The 16,102-nt window shown below is 38.7% G+C and overlaps 5 protein-coding genes across 8 annotated transcripts; 3 read left to right on the top strand and 2 right to left on the bottom strand.

Moving 5' to 3' along the window:
• The first annotated feature begins 6 nt into the window (after nucleotides 1-6).
• On the top strand, nucleotides 7-4,499 carry LOC139815251 (cytokine receptor-like factor 3). Of its 4 annotated transcripts, none has more exons than XM_071782034.1 (8): nucleotides 7-172; nucleotides 630-906; nucleotides 1,045-2,324; nucleotides 2,434-2,840; nucleotides 2,910-3,199; nucleotides 3,273-3,685; nucleotides 3,871-4,001; nucleotides 4,069-4,499. In XM_071782034.1, exons 4-8 carry the CDS (start codon nucleotides 2,436-2,438, stop codon nucleotides 4,402-4,404), a joined length of 1,575 nt encoding a protein of 524 aa, XP_071638135.1. In that variant the 5' UTR covers nucleotides 7-172; nucleotides 630-906; nucleotides 1,045-2,324; nucleotides 2,434-2,435; the 3' UTR covers nucleotides 4,405-4,499. The 4 variants fall into 4 exon arrangements, with proteins under 4 accessions (XP_071638135.1, XP_071638136.1, XP_071638134.1 ...); XM_071782035.1 differs by having other exon boundaries at nucleotides 1,045-2,349; XM_071782033.1 differs by lacking the exons at nucleotides 630-906; nucleotides 1,045-2,324.
• On the bottom strand, nucleotides 4,006-5,331 carry L(1)10bb (BUD31-like protein). Its single transcript, XM_071782040.1, has 4 exons — nucleotides 5,118-5,331; nucleotides 4,822-4,944; nucleotides 4,499-4,733; nucleotides 4,006-4,303 (listed from the first exon to the last, which is right to left on the bottom strand). Exons 1-3 carry the CDS (start codon nucleotides 5,209-5,211, stop codon nucleotides 4,516-4,518), a joined length of 435 nt encoding a protein of 144 aa, XP_071638141.1. The 5' UTR covers nucleotides 5,212-5,331; the 3' UTR covers nucleotides 4,006-4,303; nucleotides 4,499-4,515.
• Nucleotides 5,332-5,691: 360 nt separating this feature from the next.
• On the top strand, nucleotides 5,692-9,351 carry Ifc (delta4-sphingolipid-FADS-like protein ifc). Its single transcript, XM_071782038.1, has 7 exons — nucleotides 5,692-6,067; nucleotides 6,202-6,592; nucleotides 7,148-7,324; nucleotides 7,425-7,564; nucleotides 7,658-7,871; nucleotides 7,961-8,172; nucleotides 8,251-9,351. Exons 2-7 carry the CDS (start codon nucleotides 6,511-6,513, stop codon nucleotides 8,389-8,391), a joined length of 966 nt encoding a protein of 321 aa, XP_071638139.1. The 5' UTR covers nucleotides 5,692-6,067; nucleotides 6,202-6,510; the 3' UTR covers nucleotides 8,392-9,351.
• Nucleotides 9,352-9,588: 237 nt separating this feature from the next.
• Nucleotides 9,589-13,080, top strand: Noc1 (Nucleolar complex protein 1). The gene is made up of 5 exons (XM_071782030.1): nucleotides 9,589-9,802; nucleotides 9,962-11,092; nucleotides 11,184-11,787; nucleotides 11,861-12,283; nucleotides 12,445-13,080. The coding sequence occupies exons 2-5, from the start codon at nucleotides 9,965-9,967 to the stop codon at nucleotides 13,011-13,013; spliced, it is 2,724 nt and encodes a 907-aa protein (XP_071638131.1). The 5' UTR covers nucleotides 9,589-9,802; nucleotides 9,962-9,964; the 3' UTR covers nucleotides 13,014-13,080.
• LOC139815254 (chromobox protein homolog 5) lies at nucleotides 13,017-15,827 on the bottom strand. Its single transcript, XM_071782039.1, has 4 exons — nucleotides 15,686-15,827; nucleotides 14,928-15,045; nucleotides 14,598-14,835; nucleotides 13,017-14,428 (listed from the first exon to the last, which is right to left on the bottom strand). The coding sequence occupies exons 2-4, from the start codon at nucleotides 15,021-15,023 to the stop codon at nucleotides 14,205-14,207; spliced, it is 558 nt and encodes a 185-aa protein (XP_071638140.1). The 5' UTR covers nucleotides 15,024-15,045; nucleotides 15,686-15,827; the 3' UTR covers nucleotides 13,017-14,204.
• Between the last annotated feature and the right edge of the window lie 275 nt (nucleotides 15,828-16,102).

Genomic DNA, 16,102 nt, shown 5'->3' with positions numbered 1-16,102 from the left:
ATTTAGACCCAGCGCGACAAGATGCACCGCCCGTAGAGATCCGCGATTACCCCGTGCGTTTCAAATGTCATAATCTTTTCGGCAAAATCATCGCTCTCCAAATTTCTCCCGTGTATCGCCCATCCTTGCCAGATTTCCGGTTTTAATTATCTCGGTTAATTTCCAACGTTCTGTGAGTATATATCAAGATTGTATATATGCGTACTGACTACTGACATATTTTTTTCCTTGATCTCTATCTTATCTCCGATGAATCATTTACACATTTTTCAGAGATATATACTTTATAAAATTCCGTTATCATAATCAATCGTCGTTTAACACGATATATTGTTTATTTTATAATATAATTTGGGTGTAATAAAGTTCGTCGTTAAATAAATTTCAAATTAAATATTTTGTATATATATAAATGTGCTTTATTTCGTATTGTACATATAAATTCACGTTTACAGATACATATTGTAAATAGTAAAAGTAATCTGCTTCGATTCTATATTAGTATATTTAATCCGTCAACAACACTAAAATGAATTTATAGGTTATAACTGTGAAAGATACATGTATTGAAACAGTTATTTATGTATTTAAGAGACACGCTCTTTGATGTATGATATATTTTACTGTAGAAGCCCTAACATGGGAGACTCAGCTCCGATAAAAGGCAGACGCCTAAAAAATCCACGGAAGAGAAGGATGCCAGATGTAATATTGCACACCAGGAATGTAATGATTCCCATTGTGAAACCTGTGCCCTTTAAGCAGAGCTGCGACGCTACCTTCTCAGAGAACAGGACTTTTCAGCGACAGATTCTGAGAGCGCAAAACTGCATAAATAATCCTGCATTGCTGTTCTCAGAGGCACCCTTACGTACATTATACGATCCCTTGGGAAACTCACTCGAGGTCAATCAAAATCTCTGTTTTCCAAAAGATTACTTTCCCCTTTTCTTTTTCATATTACATACTTTTGAACGCGATCTCGACAAATTATTAAAAATCTTGTTTAAAGTGTTTCTACATCTGAAGCTTGGAACTTCCTAGGTAAAAAGAACTGATCGCTGGAAAGCCAAGGATCAAAGTGCAAAGTATACTACTTTTGGAAAGAACGAGTCTCCAAGCATCGAGAAAATTAGTATTTCGCAAAATTCGTACCCACCGAAGAGATTATCCTGCAAGGAGAGAAATGATACGTTACAATTTCCCAATACAGTGCTCGCGCAATCCGAACCGTCCGCAGATGAAATGAATTTGCACAAAGCAAGTTCAAGATCTATAAAATTATCAAGGAAATGCGATCTGTCGCAGATGAAGGAAAGCCAGACGAGACACGAGGATATAATTGCACTTTTGCCAAAGATAGAAACGCCAATCAGTAGTATCATGAGCAAACCGGTTGTGTCACTATCAAGTCAATCATTCTACGATATTGCAGACACCGTCTCCACGGTGTCAACACCGTCAAGCTTCAAGATCGAAAATAAGAAAACGTTTGCAAATATTGCAAACAGGGCGAAGTCGATATCTAGTAAAGCGTCAAATCATTTGCATCCCAGTAACAGCGAATATGAAATTAATGTTTTACATTATGAAAATGACGTTCTGCCAGGAAATAACTTCCCACAGTTTGCACAATCTCATTTAAAATCTACTAACACAAACTGGTCTTCTGTCTACAACTGCAGCAGTTTAGCCAAAATTCAGGATGACAATAACAATCTTGTTGAGGAGAGAAATGCGATAAAGAGTCATACGTGGGATGAAGATAAGACTGCGGGTAACATCAAATATTCTTGGGAAATAGATAATTGGATGCCACACACATCTTCTCAAAGAAAAGAACCTGACAACGCTGAAATGAAAACTGCTGAGAGAAATGGCAGAAGACCTTATGACTGTAAATTAAAATATTCCTGGCAAGTTATTGGAACAGGCACACAGACATCACACACCTTATTGCAAGACTTGTTAAATAATATGGAGGATAATAAGCCTGCGTACAAAATGTGCAGCATTAAATATTCTTGGCAAATTATAGGGATTAGTACGCAAGCGTCTTTGCACGATTATAACGATCCAGATTATTGGAGCGGCATGTTGCTAACGCCGAGTAAGAATTATAACGGGAATGAAGCTGAAATCGGCAGTAATGAAACAGATCACGCTAAACTGCATGATTATGTGAGATATCCAGAAGGAAGATCGAAGAAATACCTGATATTGAACAATCAGCAGACCCAAACGTTTGCTGAGAAAGAAATTCAAGCTGACCCTAATGATTGCTATGCAAAATATTCCTGGCACAATTTAATTAAACAATATCTGTAATTAATAAACAAAAATTAATCTGTAAAATTTTAAAATTTATATTATATATTTGAATATTATATCAATAATTATTTATATTAATCCAAATCTATATTATCTTTTCAGATATGGAACAAATTTTAGAAGCGCTGACCAAACAAAAACCGTCCGATAAATTGGAGTTGGAGCAAATCGACAATTATGACGAATTATTGCACAAATACGTGACAAAACCATTAACGCCAAATATTTCTAGTAAGAGTTCCGATAACGGTAATGAAAAAACGAAGAGAGAAGAACTTCTGATGCGATTAATGTATGCATTAAAGAAATTAAACCAATATGAACGAAATGTGGACAAAAATCGGGGCACAAACGTATCACATCCTGATGCAGAAGATACTTTCGCACAAAAAGGAGAAGTATTGCCACAGAACGTGACAGACAATATCAAAAGCATTGTAGAATCTACACAGGAATACATAGCAAAACTGGATTGTCAATTGAAAGATCTCGACAATGCTGATCAGCAGGTAAATTTAAAATTGCTGCTTATTTTTATGCTTGGTGATTACATTAACACGAGAAAATTGTTTTGTCAGATAGAAAATAGTATGATGAGAACGTTAAAAGATATAGACGGGACGTTTCAATCTTTGTTAGATGACGTGTGCCACGAGATCAATAAGAGACGCGAACAGCTGATACTGGAGACAGAAATTCATAAACACGAGAGTCTGATACCGTTGAGGGCTTGTAGAAGGGAGCTAGAGGCACAGGTGCAAAATGCGCAGAATATCATATCAATAAGCGAGGATATTCTACAGCATCCGCATCGATATAGCGCGAATGGATTTGGAAAGATAATTTCTGCGAGTAATGATATAGGCAGGTGAGAGCGATAATAATATAAAGATTACAGAGACTATCTCAGAGACTAAAAGTTTTAAATTATAACTTTTAAGAATCCCGGCGGTGCCGTATTCAGAGGAGCTTCCGAATATAAATTTCGATCGTCCATTGAACTCGTACAAGGAAGAGATTATGGAGCAGATATCGAAACTTGGCTGCATCTCTCGCACGGTACCCGTTCAGATAATAAACATTGAGGAGAGACCGGCGGGATTATACGTTAAATGGCACGTAACTAATCCGGAGTACTTCGCCGAAGAACAGACGTATGTCGTGGAGAAAGCTAACGGGGAGATTCTCGATCCGGCGTCAAGCAAGTTCGAGACGGTGTACAGAGGATCCGAGACTTCTTGTTTTATCAGAAATATACCTGTTGATCGACAAGTTACGCTCAGAGTTAGAATACAAGCGGACAACGTCGCAAGGAGCGTACATCACGTCACACGGACTTTTATACCGCCTTATAGTACGTATAGGGAAAGCGACCAATCTTTGTATTAAGAATGAAGCTTTTCTAAATTTGATATCTTAATAAATTAGGCCTAACACGGTGGATTTTTGGACGGGAAAAAGAATACTTTGAAAACGTTTTATATTTCGTGTGAGATTTTAATGTGGCAGTCATAAAAAAATCATTTACAATGATTACAGGCTGGGAACTTGATAACAAGGATTACGTGATCACTAATAACGGTAAAGTTGCTGCAAAAGTTACGGATACCATAAGTACGTTGTTCTCGCAAGGTCCTCAATTCGATGCGAATTACATAATTGAATTCAAGGTAATTATATGCAATATGATTTTATTTACACTTTTTCGTCTACGCTTTAATTTTACCTATTATACAGTTTTTAGAAGTTTCACCAGAAGGAAACGATGACGAGGGCATTGCGTTAGTCTACGACCCGCAAGGTAGTCACGACACTTTGAAAAGAGCAGCTTCGCTGATGATCACGCCGCAAGGCAAAATCTTCATGGACGGTGACGAGAAACTGATGCGCCTGCCGAGGATGCGTCTCGGTGCGGTCATCATGATCTCTGCCCTCCGGAAAAATGCTCACGTGTTGCGAGTGAACATCGAGTCTGAAAACAAATGCGTCACGTACGACTGGCGAGTGCAAACGCCGCTTTATCTTGCCGCTAGATTTACCGGGCGTGAAAAGTGGCGCCTGACGATCGAGTAAAGATGCGAGATACGCGCAAATTAAATTTTTTTTTTTATTACAAAATGAGATGTACAATGTAATTTTGCGGCAATAAAGAGTATAAGTGCCTTACACAGGGGAGCGTCGCACTCAACCCGAGCATCCTCGGCAACCGCAATGTATGCACTCCACTATCCGGCCTTCCTCGAGCTTGCCCTTCGGCACTCTGCAGATGCAGTTCGTGCCGAAATTTGTATCCCTCGTCTGAATGCAACGCAGGCAGCACAAGTTCTCGTAGCCGACCTTCTTCCACTTGGCGATCAAGTTTTTGTCGGCGATATTTTCATTCAGGCAGTAATCGTACAATTCTGCAACAAGTGAAAAACGCAAGAAGATCAGACGTAATCTCTTAAAATCTCTTTTTAAGAGCGTCTTTGTAACGGCACGTCGACTCACCGCGACTGATCGCCTTTCTTCTGTAGAACAAGTCGTATATGTATCGAGATTTCTGATGGTGGATTTTAAATATCGGCCACAAGGACTCCTGTTTTCTTTTGCCCTCGTGCGGTTCCGTCTCGGCTGTAACGAAAAAAAAAAAAAAACTTTAATGTCCATTTCCACCAACGTAGATATAACTTTAATCTCGATTTGATTTACATTTTTATCTTTTTCTAGTTTTGAGAATTAAAGAGAGATAAAACGTAAGTTAAACCGAAGCAGCTAATCTAACCTCGCGAGGAGCAAACACTCACCTTCGCGCATCTTTTGCTCCAATTCCTCCAGCGTCGGCTCGATCAGTTCCCAACCATCGGGCGGCGGTTTTTTGCTTCGTCGTACTTTCGGCATGATTTACTTTTGTTGAATAAATACTTAATTACACTTCGAAGAGTTTCGTCAAACAATTGCGGTACGCTATCCAAAATACGTCTGTCGGTCTGTTCCTTGCAGCTACACTGACTACACTTAAATACTTAATTGTCTTACACTTTCTGCGCGTTTCTGATCCTGCAATTATTATAATTCAACCGGCAGAATTGCTTTGCTAAATTTCCAACTGTATAATTCGTTATCGCCCTGTCCGATCTTTCTTTCTACATATTAAACAATTAAATTGTTTTATTCGCCAATTAATTATTTCATCCACGAAATTATCCGTAAACAATGTTGCTAGGGAATAACGCGCAATCCGCCAATCAATCTCCCGCTTTTGCGAGATTCCGGATGAAACGCTAGAGTCGATCCCATCATCTAGCGATAATGGAGAATAGTGCTGGCTTTTTGTTCTCGATTATCTCGAAAAGAGAGAAAGGGAAGAGAGAGACAACGCTTTCCCGGGATTGCGGGTGGAGTTGTTTACTGTTTACAGGAATTATTTATCGCGTAATTTTTTTCCTTTATCTGTGCGCGCGATTTGAAGAAGTGGATGTATCTGCGCAACTACTGTGTGGCGATAAATGTTTCATTAGTATTTATCTCCACGTAGCACATACATACATATGTACGATGATGTCACGATTGTCACATGCCGAATTAGATTACATCAGTTCCACATACCGAATGCTCCAAAATCGTCGAACGATATTTCGAGCTTGGACTTGTTAAAGCAAATATCGAGAAAAAGGGAAAACATCACAAAACTCATTGACGATTGAGTAATTAGCTTTGGCTGTTTGACGGTCTTTCCGACTCCAAATTTATTTCGGTAAAAAATTAATTTAAAACTACAAATGTTTAATTCGACAATTAACTTGAATGCGAGTTGAATTTTTAAATAAATTTTCCAAAAATCCGCAAATTTATTTATTCGCAACTTATTTCGTAACTTATTGATTCAAGGCACTCGACTCCATATTTACTCAACGCAAAACGCGTGACCGGCGTGACCAGAACGTGATATCCGGTGATAGCAGGACACCCTGTATAACGGCAAGTAAGAAAAAAAGGCAAAGGCCGGCGCCCGGCAATATCATCAGGTAATGTGACGAAATCGTAAGTTCAAGGGTGTGTATGTAGTGTACATGCCTGCGTACTGCGTATCGCACGTCTACTTCTTGCCTTGATCGTCACTGACGATCTCATTCGGCTCTGGGCCATCGCTGGGATTAATCTCATCTGCCTTTTGTACGGAAATCGGAAACGGAAAAGATGGGCCAGCGGGTCTCGAGGACGGACTTCGAGTGGGTCTACACGGAAGAGCCGCACGCCACGCGCCGTAAAATAATTTTGGGTATGACAATCGCGGGAAAAAATATTTAATGATTATATTTAGGGTGTAAAAATTTGGTTACTTTAATTGCTCTCTCGGGATACGAGGCTCGTTAATTGCTTAAAGCCAAATTAGGAGCTAAATGGAGCATACGCGTAACCACGCCTCTATCCCGAGAAAATTCTGGTCGAATATCTTTGTGGCCGAGTAATATTTTGGATGTGGTATGAAAGCAGTACCGCGAAATATTAATTAGAGTAGATGCAGTATCTTCAATCTCTATTGTTGCCCAAAATGTCATTTTTAAGATTGTACTCCGATTTAGTGTCTAATGGTCTAATGAGTCTATGCTATATGTACCGAGAATTGATATATAAATTTGTATTAAAATATATGACAAGAAAAGCTCAACAAATATATTTAATTAAAGCGAGATTATTTCAGAAGTAAATGTATTTTGCTGCATTGTTTTTCGTGTTATCAAATTTTATGAATTAAAATGATATTTTAATGAAGTAGCTTGTTTATACTTATTATTTTTGAAATGTTTGTTACAATTAATATTTTCTATTCCAGAGAAGTATCCACAAATCAAACAGTTGTTTGGTTACGATCCAAATTTCAAATGGGTTGTCACTGGGATGGTATTGGTACAGTTCCTGTCGTTCTTTATCGTCAAAGATTTGAGTTATCCGAAACTCTTGCTATTAGCATATTGCTTTGGAGGCGTGATAAACCACTCTCTTATGCTTGGTATGCATACATTTATTAATACAATAAAGCCACAGTTTGTCAAACATTATGCGCTTGTTTAAACATATTACGCTAATTTATGTTACTTCTTGCTTTGCAGCGATACACGAGATAGCTCATAATCTTGCCTTTGGACATGCCAGGCCTATGGCTAATCGACTATTTGGCTTTTTTGCAAATCTGCCAATAGGACTACCAGTATCTGTCAGTTTTAAAAAATATCATCTCGAGCACCATCGGGTGAGAGAAATTATGAAAAATTGACTTGCGTTATCTAGCGATGTAATATATTTTCAATCAATATTTTATGAGGTATATTTGTTGCGTTTTCAGTATCAAGGAGATGAAAAATTAGATACGGATTTACCGACATTATTAGAGGCTAAACTGTTTTGTACAACTTTTGGCAAGTTCTGTTGGGTAATGCTACAACCGTTCTTTTATGCATTCCGCCCTCTTGTAACGTACCCAAAAGTACCAACTCTTCTGGAATACATAAATTTAGTTATACAATTGACGTTTGACGCCTGCGTATGGTACTTTTTCGGTAAGTTTCAGAATTTGTAAAGGATTCAAAGTTTATGTTAATAATATAAATTGTGAATCTCGATTACTGATAAAAAATGTGATTTTCAGGTGGTAAAGTACTGTTTTATTTGCTTATTGGCTCTTTTATGGCAATGGGACTGCATCCAGTGGCAGGACATTTTATATCGGAACATTATATGTACAGTAAAGGATTTGAAACATATAGTTATTACGGTCCTCTAAATTTCATCACTTTCAATGTTGGATATCACAACGAACACCATGACTTTCCTGCGGTGCCTGGTTCGAGATTACCAGAAGTATGTAAAAAATCACTACGTCCATCCGATTAGTATACCATGTAACTTGTTACTTATCAATTCAACTATCTTATGTAGGTAAAACGTATAGCCGCAGAATTTTACGACGATTTGCCGCAGCACAATTCATGGGTTTCCGTTCTGTACGATTTCGTGATGGATCCTGAAATCGGGCCGTATGCAAGGACGAAGAGAAGGCATCGAGGATTAGATCAATAGACTGTTTAAACTTCTTAGAAGCCTTTCTAAGAATACCTCATAAGATTTATACGTCACTAAGTGTCTGTATATGGCAGAATTACATGTTTATAGCAATTAAAAAGTTTGCTATGTTTGGGGTCAAACGAAATGTGTCACATGCTGATAGTCACGTAAGCATATTTGCCTGTAATGTAATGTAAATTCAGGGAAAAATTTAGACGTAGTATTAATCTATGGGCAAGCAATTTTTCAATGTTTCTATTAAGCTGTTTTTATAAAAGCTCTTTTTTTAAATCTAGTCATACTGCATACAACAACTTTCGATTAAGTACTCATGTCACGTAATACGAGTTATTGTTTTAACACTGCTCAATCAAGTAGAAAAGGTGAAACACAACATAATTTATCTATCATAATTCATAGAAAACATAATTTATCTTCAATTCTGTATCGATCTTGACTTCTGATTCAAATCGATTACTGTTTTTGTCTTTTATTTAATTGTGATCGTTCACTTTATAATTATCAGCTTTTTCGACGAGATTGGGTTTTTAATCGGATTTTCGAGAGCGATTAATACTGGTTACAGTCCTATTGCTATGTGATTGTACCTCATTTCCAAATAAACTTCCAAGTAAACGTGTGTCATAAAAATTGGTTTTAATCGCTCCTGGAACGATTTATAACCCGCGTTAGTAAAAAACGCTGCGTGTCTTGCAAAATAAAATATATCTGTGATGCAAGAGTATATACTCTATTACTCTATAACTTTTATGTATAATAAAGCGACTCTGGTAGATAACATTGTTATCGAAAACTCAAAATCTACTAGGAAATGCGTGATGGTATACGCCACATAATAGATAATAGAAAATTGTATATATCGCTTTAATGAGATGCAAATTAATATGACTGCACAGACTGTTCGTCAAATAATAACTGTATATTTTCCAATAAATATAAGAACATTGAAATATATATATAAAATGTATAGCACTCCTAAGAATTATGCCAAATAATTTTCATGTTTTTATCTCAATTTATGCCAAAAGTTTGTATGCTTGTTTTACAATAAATATGCACAGCATGAAAGTGCAAGATTGTATAAAAATATGGGTTGAAACTTGGCGCGGTTCTGTCCACGCCTGTAATTACATCTGACTACTTCCGGTATTTTAATCCATAATTCCATTAAAAGATGTTAGATGGCGTTAAAATTCGCCCACGTTTTCGCATGATTTTTAAAGAGCACGTTGCAAGGTTAGGATTTGAGGAAAATACAAATAAAAAATTAGATATTTAAATACGCGCATAAACAGACTGTGATTTGTGTGCAGAATATACTTACATTAAATACGTTTAAGTAAGTGATCTGAACGAAAAGAGTCTTTATCACAAGAGATTTACCAATGATTTTGAGGTTAATAACGTAAGTATTGGTCCACGTTATTTTATATTTTATATCAGTTCTAATAATTGCAAGTGTGTTATTTTACAACGTACATTAGAACACTGCGTCACACGTTACTTAAATGCACATATTTATTATTGTTCTGAAAATTATTTTAGTGTAGTGAATTTTTTTTAGAAGATGAAGAGAGGATTCGACGATAATTTTGCCACTGGCGAAGCCGCCACTGGTATTAAACAGAAGTGGTACGAGGAATATCAGAAGGCAGAAGGACCTTGCAAGCACTCCAAGTCCGAAGCCGACGTTTTGCATCTGAGAGATGAAGGAAAGAAGTATCTGGATGCAGAAACCGCCGCCTTTCAGCTGAAACAATCCAGATCGCACGACTCGGAGACCAAGTGGTTGAAAACGGCATTGCAACGGGGCACCACCTCGGATAAGATAGCAGCCAGTATAGTGCTGGTGCAAGATAATCCAAAGTATAATCTCGGCCGTCTGGTATCCTTGGTGTCCCAAGTGCGTGGCGCCAAGCACAATCAATGCGGCATGATCATTGTGTCGTTGAAAGAGCTCTTCCTGGCCGATCTGTTGCACCCTAAGTTCAGATTATTGAAATTAGAAGAACAGAATTTGGACAGGCTCAACATGGGGAATGGATCAGATTTCATCGTCAAGACGAACGCCGCTAGAAATAGATTGTTGGCGCACTGGTACTTCGAGGACCAGCTACGCGAGCAATATGAGCGTTTTGTTCTGAATTTGTCCGCGGTGGCCTCCGATACGGTAGATACAAATCGTGAGAAGGCCATATCCGCGATGGCGGATCTGTTGATAGGCAACGCCGAGCAGGAACACAAGTTGCTGGAGTTACTTGTGAATAAAATTGGAGATCCGAGCAGTAAGGTTGGATCCAAAGCTGTATTTTGCATCAATAAGTTATTGCACGAGCACCCGAACATGAAGCTTGTAATCTTGCGCGAAGTCGAGAAACTGCTATTTAGAAAAAACGTGGGCCAGCGTACTCAATATTACGCTATATGCCTGCTGGCGCAATATGTCCTGGATAGAAATGACGAGGAGATAGCCGGTACACTGATAGAAGTGTACTTTGCGTTTTTCAAAGCGTGCTTGAAGAAAGGCGAACCCGACACTAGAATGATGGCAGCGATTCTAATGGGCGTTAATAGAGCGTATCCTTTCGCCAAAGTGGACTCGAAGATATTAAATGAACACGTCGATTCTATCTACAAAGTGGTACACCTTGGATCGTTTAACGTTTCTCTCAATGCACTTAGCTTGTTGCATCAAGTAAGTAGCTACGGAATAGCATTTGTTGCTGCACTGAAGATTTATTCGTTTCTAGTTTGTACTAAAAGCAATTGTGTTTCATGGTTTTCAGATAACCGGCAAAGACGAGTCTCAGGCGAGCCGATTTTATTCAGCCTTTTACAGAAAGCTATTCGATCGGCAAATAGGAGTAGCGAATAAACACGCAGTGTTCCTCAATTTGTTGTATCGAGTTCTTCAGAAAGATCAAAGCGTGCTACGTTCATATGCTTTTATCAAAAGAATCTTGCAAATTGCGTTCTATTTTCCTGCGAATATGGCGTGTGCCATGTTGTACATTGTCTCCAAAATTCTTCAAAGCCGCCAAGATCTAAAACATATGTTGCTCGAGTCACATAAGGCTATTAAAGTCGAAAATGATGTATGCGAAGTAGACGATAGCTCATCGGATACAGAGGACGTTCGTGTAATAGAAAATGAAAGCTCCATTATGTTATCGAACGTCACCGTTGGCGAAGATACCGCGTCAGAAACGAAGCCTGATGTGAAGAAAGAAACCGACGTAAAAATCGAGGCACAAAATATAAAGTCGTATGATCCCTTTTGTCGAAATCCCCTGTATGCGGGGGCAATGAAAGGGCTCAACACCGAACTTGAAGCGTTATCCAGGCATTTCCATCCGAGTGTCGCTTTATTTGCGAATCAGATCATTCAAGGTAATAAAACTTTAAACTCATCATATATCTTTCACTATTATATTCGGTATAATATTTATAAATTTATTCGTAGGGAAATCGATTGAGTACACAGGCGATCCTTTGGAAGATCTGACGTTGATTCGATTCTTGGACCGGTACGTCTTTAAGAATCCGAAGAAGCTGGAGGACAAGAAGGTGCAAAAAAAGAACGATCCTTTAGCGCAACGCGCTGGATACACGCCTAAGGGGATACGAGCCCTTCCGGTCGATAGCGCGGCGTATCTCGACGAGAGGGAGGAACGAATACCCGTAGACGAGTTATTTTTATACCGATATTTGAAGCAGAAGGACGAAATCAAGAAACGTACGAAGAAAGAAGACGAAGACGAAGATGATGACGATTTAGACAGCGTTAATAGCGAAGAGTTCAATGATATGTTGGATCGTATGGGCGGCAGCCAAGATTTTGGCGATTTGGATATCGCGGCGGACATCCTACCTAGGAAGAAGAAAGGTAATGTGTTATCTTTGCATTTGATTTATGTAAAATGTGTTTTGTTGGCTCATTTATAAAAGGAAGCAACGAAATAATCCTTGCTCAAGCTTTCTTTAGTGTTTCATATATCTATAAAAACTATGAACGATATATCTTATCAATAATTACATTTGTAACAGGTAAAACAGATGAGGATTCTGATGACGAGGATGAGGATGATGCAGATAACGATGATCAATCTGAAGATGGCGATATCACCGATGATGTATCTGAAGATCTTGATGAAGATGTCGGGGATGACAATGACTTGCAAGATCTAAGCGATATTGATCTTGCAGACGTAGATGATGGCGAAGATCTAAGCGATATCGATCTTGCAGACGTAGATGAAGATCTGAGCGACATGGAGTTCAATGGTTCCGAGAACGAAGAGGATGTAGACGACGAGTTAATTTCGAGTTTGAATAAAAAGCTAAACGCGAAGGGTCCAAAAAGTAAAGGGAAGAAAAAAGGGATCGATAGCAACATATTCGTATCGGCAGAAAAGTTCGCCGAGATGTTGGAGGAGCAAAATAAAACGAGGGGAAAGCACGGCGGTAGCAATGTTTTCAGCAGCAGCGACGGTGCTAGCGCTAAGCAAATAGATTGGGAAGTGAAACGACATCAACGAATGAAAGGATCATTTGGCAAGAAGCGAAAGTCTGTTCAAGCGCATGATAATAATCGGGTTAAAAAATTCAAACGATAAATATGTAATAAACGCATTTCATAGACAATTTTATATTTTTGTTTACAATAAACCTTTTCCCAATGTCTTATTTCCGTTTTAATTCGAAGGCAATGCTATAAACAAATGTGAAGTAGTTTAAAACGGACGACGTTTAATCATCAGCATTTATATAAAAAATAAAAAGCACTCGTCTTCTCGTTTGCGATTTTTTTGCAAAAATGTGTTAATCGTTACAATACGCAAGAATGTGTTAATCATTATAATTCGGTCATACATCGTCATTGCACATAACAGTTTGTGTCTAATATAAACATTTTTCGATAATTTTCCTTTTGATACAAAGTGTGATTCAGCTAACAATATACCTATACTTTAATGTTAACCAGAAAGATATCAAATCATATTTTCAAAATTTTAATACATAAAATCAGTGAAATGACGATGTCAAACAGATAATTGTGATTCCTCCATGACTTATTTTTATCAATTTACAGATACACTGTATTTAGCGGCATGTACGTGTGAAAAAAAGAAGTAACTAATTCGCGAGAACTTATCTACATTATTATTGCAAATTATAAAATTCATTATTCTGTTTTACAAGCTTAGAGGCAATTGCAATCGAACTAGCAGTCTCGTATTAATTGACTGGAACCAATCCAGCATTTATAAAAAAAAAATTATTTTTCTCTGCGTTCTTTTAATTTCTTCCCTGCCAATAAACTGATTTAATTACATGTTATATAATTTTATGCTTTATACATTCATTTGAACTTTGGAGGTTCGTAAATTGCGCATCTTTTGAATAGTTGATCGCTGTTAAAGGAACAGGTAGTTCGCATAGGTGCAACAATTTTTAACTTTTTGTATGACCATTTAGTACACACAAAAAGATCAAAGTAGCTATTTAAAAACATAAAAATATCGTTAATTAATATACAAGTTCATAAAGATACTATTACTATTAAAAGCAACATTTTGAAATGCACATCAGTGAATTGTCTAATTATTATTCGAAAATAGATATTCATTGATCAGTGGTGACAAGTGTACGAGTAGTGTAGTAATGTGGCTTTCTTCTTTCTTTTAAACTTTCGAAAAATCTTACGTTTATTTTTCCTCTACAAAAGTTAGAAAACTCGTAAATAACTAAGATAATTATGGAATAATTTTTAATAATAAAAATAAATCACGAAGGAACGCTGTGCGCTACTCCGGGTCAGGTTTCGTATTTTCTTCGTCGTGGGCCGGGCTGTGCCACGTGAGTCGCTCCTCGTAAAATTTGATCACGATCTGTGGGCATTTCTCGTTAGCGATGCGCGCGGGTACCAGATCCGCGTCATCCGTTCCTTTCCATTTCATTAGGAACATCAGTTCGCCGCTGGAATCCGTCGCGCCGATAATACGTTCGGGATCCAGATTTCTGTCAAATCCTGTAAAGCGAAAGGCGTATTCGCAAATAGATAAAAATCCTATATTTGCTCGCTTCATTAGAGCGAGAGTGCTTATTCTTTTTTGAAAAATAAAGAATATTGGAAAAAAAAAAACAAATTTGTAAGAGAAAAATATGTAAGGGAAAAAATTTTCGATGCTTCCCTTTACCTTCCAACTTCTTTTCTTCCACCGCTGCCTTTTTCTTAGCTTGAGTGGGCGTCGGGGTGTTATTACTTTTTCGCTTCTTCTGTTCCTTCTCCTCGTGGCGTTTGCCAGATGCAGCTGCCTCCTTCTTCTTTCGCTGCTCTTCGAACTGAGCGATCAGATCCGGGCAGTCCAGATTCTCTTCTGGTTCCCATGTATTCTCGTCGTTTGAGTAGCCTTTCCATTTTAAGAAATATTCCACCTGTAATCCAAAACAATTTTTTTTTTCAAATTAAGCTAACGCACCTTAACAATCAACACTTATAAGATATCGTGCGGTAGGATCTCACGTACTTTTCCTTTTACAACTCTTCTGTCCAAGACCTTCTCCACACTGAACTCCTCTTCCGCTTCATTGTCGGTCGCGGGAGACTCCTTAACTTTGCTCATTGTTGTGCACACAAAGGAAATACTGCAAAAGTGAAAACCAAATAAGTCCCTCTGTAAATACTCATAAAAAAACTAGAAGAACGTTTATATAATGACACGAGATATATGAAAAACAGAAAAAAATCCAAAGCTTAAATTCGTGTCAGCCTAAAATGAGGTGAATCAAGTAGGAAACGTCAGAGCTAGGAACCATCGTTCACCTGGTTCTCGCACAAGAATGTGACTTTCATCAAATCACACACGCTCGGAGTCGTAAATAAAACATAAAACAGAGAGGAGGAATTGCGCGGGGGGCGCAGACCAGCTCCGGTGCGGCGTGGCGCGGCGCGGTACGGTGCGACGCGGCGCGCGGACGCGATCGTTTCGAGGTTGACGCGATCGCGCAACGTGACGCGAGCCGGGACAATCGACGGACGAGAAAGACTCCCGGGCGTGGCGGTCGTCGAGGACGAGTCGCGGCGTGATCGCGTGAAAATTGTCGCGAAATCGGTCGCAACTCGGCGGTTCGGTCTAAGATGGCGGCGTCGGCGACGACGCGATCGCCGGTGTTCCTCCACCTCCGCTTCCTCTTTTTTAGGCGTCGCAACGTTGCCCGGGACTCGCGAGCCGACGACGCCGACGTTCGCGAGCTCGAGAGCAGGTTCTAGAGTGCGAGTACTCACCAGTCGTTTCAACGTCCAAGAGCACAGCGACCACCTTCGCCTGTACGCCACGCTTCTCTCTCTCTTGCTGTGTGAAGTTCTTCGAATGACTGCGAACTGCGATGCGAGCCGCCGCACGCCACAACCGCACGCGATGCTTGCCGCGAAAAATGTCAGGCTGGCCAACCTACCTACTACCTACTTCACCTACTTGGCGTGAAATTTTCTGCGTAGGCGGAAACGGTTGTTCCTCCGTTGTTTCTATCAAAATATTCAAAATGCAAATTTAATTTCGTTTTCTACTGTCCATTTCTATCAATGTAGATTATTAACTTATCTCGTTGCAAGATATATGCAATTTAATGTAAGAATTTCTTCAGTTTCATCGTTATTTACTTTTATTTATTATATATTAGTCATGACCTCTCTAATCTCTTT

Source organism: Temnothorax longispinosus, chromosome 6, assembly GCF_030848805.1.
Source record: "Temnothorax longispinosus isolate EJ_2023e chromosome 6, Tlon_JGU_v1, whole genome shotgun sequence".
NCBI classification, from domain to species: Eukaryota; Metazoa; Arthropoda; class Insecta; order Hymenoptera; family Formicidae; genus Temnothorax; species Temnothorax longispinosus.
The sequence above is the reverse complement of the archived record's forward strand: the minus strand, read 5'-3'. Positions and strand labels throughout refer to the sequence as shown.